At 32.9% G+C, this 2500-nt stretch overlaps 1 protein-coding gene across 1 annotated transcript in view; it reads right to left on the bottom strand.

Annotated features, from left to right (window-relative positions):
- Positions 1-2500, bottom strand: part of stk11 (serine/threonine kinase 11) — a 35201-nt gene that overhangs the window by 20491 nt on the left and 12210 nt on the right. The window contains exon 3 of the mRNA XM_082173402.1: positions 1-80. This exon is cut by the window's left edge and continues 4 nt beyond it. Coding sequence (XP_082029528.1) covers positions 1-80 — 80 coding nt within the window. The remainder of the gene's footprint in view (positions 81-2500) is intronic.

Genomic DNA, 2500 nt, shown 5'->3' with positions numbered 1-2500 from the left:
TCTGCTTCTCCTCGTTGTACAGCACATCCACCAGCTGGATGACGTTCTTGTGTTGTAGTCGTCGTAGAAGCTGAATCTCCCTGCAGGACAACAACAAAACACATGATTTAATCATCAGAACAACTCAGATTATTCAACATGATGTCAGTCAGTGTGACAGATCGAGTATGACAGTTCATAACCCACAGATGAAGCAGCTTCTGGAGGAGATGTGGTCAGAAAAATGTAAATCATCTGTTCTCTATGTGAATATATAATAAAGTGTAATTTATTCCTGTGATCAAAGCTGAATGTTCAGCATCATTACTCCAGTCTTCAGTGTCACATGATCCTTCACAAATCACTCTAATATGAGGATTTGAGGATCAAGAAACATTTATGATTATTATCAGTGTTGAAAACCAATTGAAAACATGTAGAAACATTTTTGTGAGACATTAACATTCAAAAATGTGGAGTAAGAAAGAATAACAAATGGATCAAAAGTGACATTTATAATGTTACAAAGTTACAAAGATTCAATTTCAAATAAATGCTGTTCTTTCGATTCATCAAAGAATCCTGGAAAATAAACCATCACAGTTTCCACAAAAATATGAAGCCATTTTCAACAGCTTTAATAATTATAAATGTCTTCATGTTAATGTTCCAGCCTCTGCTATATAACATTATCTGGTCATAATATTGGTATCATTAAGGATCCGGTGTGAATTTTAGCATATTTTGAGGAAGATTTTACCAGAAACGAATGACAGCTGTTTTTGTGCACTTATTTTAATAATAATAATAAAAATAATAATACCACCCCTAAAAATGATAATTTCAAGAATCTTCATTAGAAAGGTCAAATATGATTGTTTTTGTCACACTGCAAAAACAAACAAAAAAAAAAAACAAGCAAAATGAGCATAAATCTAACTAAAATTATTAATTTATTGGGTTTTTAACAATTTATCTATTTTCAGGTTTAAATAAGCTGAATATAAGGTTAAATATTCTAGTTTTAATTCACAAAAATGTTCGTCTAGTTTTAAGATCCAATCGCATTTATAAGTGACTCGATATTTATGCTATTTTCAAGAATTCTCATCAGCTCAGTTGTGCTTACCACATGTGCTTGATTTTAGTGAACTTTACCTAGATTTAAGTGCATCATGCTTTAAAGAAGGGCATTTGATGCAGTGTGATGTAAGTGTACTCTGATTGGCTGAATGCATTCCATACGAAACACAAAGTTTACATGGAAAACAGTGGAGCAACACCGAAGTCCAGGCACTCTCAACCTTTAGGCTCAGGAGGGACCCAGCGAAACGTGATGATGTATTTCTGCTCAGCGATCGACATCGGGCTTCAACAATAATACCGTTTTGTACACCGCTTACTTCCTTTGTTTACCCGCTCTATCTCATAACATATTAAACAGTGAAAACTAGGAATGCACGATATATTGGTCATCATATCGGTATCGGCCGATATATGTGTTCATTTTTAATATTATGGTTATCGGCCATATAAGAAAATTTGTCCGATATATTAAAGCCGATAAATTATGTATTATTTCCTTCAGATGCGACTGTTCAACATGATGGTTTTGAATTGCTTGAAATATTATTAGAATCACTTGAAAAAAGGAAAATACAGTAAAGAAGTGCAAGTCTGTCATATCAGATACATACAATTATAGGCCTGCACAATATCGAAATTATCGAAATGATGTGTATATATATGGATGTGCATATGGCAACGGCTTGCAATAACTGCGGTCATGAACAAAAGACGAAGAGAAACTCACTCGCTGCTCTCGGCTGAATAACTTCTGTAGCTTTAATAAGAATCAGGATATATTTCATTCATACAGTGAAAACTAAGTGTTTTATTTTTACATTTGATTATTCAGTTTGTGTTGTTTAATAACCCTAATGTAGGATAACCTGAACCCCACTGATGTTACAGTAACACTTCTTATATACAGTAAAACACTAATGTTCACTGGCAGAGAAGCTGTAGGGACGTGTTCTTGTCACAAAAAGAATGTGAATGTAATGCAGGTCATTTAATTTTAAATATTTTGTAAAAGATAATTTATTTATTTTACACACTTTAAGCATTATCGTATCGCATATCAAATATCGCATTATTTAATGAGTTCAATATCGTGCAGCCCTAATAAGAACTTTATAATTGTGTGTTTGGAACATCGACTTGTTTTTGTAATCAGGTTCTAAAAACTATTTTAAAACTAATTTAAAACTAATAAAAATTTGGATTTATCGGCCAATATATCGGTTATCGGCTTTCAAATATAAAGAATTATCGATATCGGCCAACATTTTTATTCAGTGCATCCCTACTACATCTTATAAAAACTAAAAAGCACATTTGACAGGACTAAGACTAAAAAAAAATATTGCTGATGAAATGAACCTTTATTTTTAAGAGTGCAAGTGAACATTCAGACAGACGGGCCGTGTTTCCACTCGACTGAAATAGCCTTGAGCTG

The sequence above is a fragment of the Leuciscus leuciscus genome (genome assembly GCF_965113295.1).
Source record: "Leuciscus leuciscus genome assembly, chromosome: 6".
NCBI classification, from domain to species: Eukaryota; Metazoa; Chordata; class Actinopteri; order Cypriniformes; family Leuciscidae; genus Leuciscus; species Leuciscus leuciscus.
The sequence above is the reverse complement of the archived record's forward strand: the minus strand, read 5'-3'. Positions and strand labels throughout refer to the sequence as shown.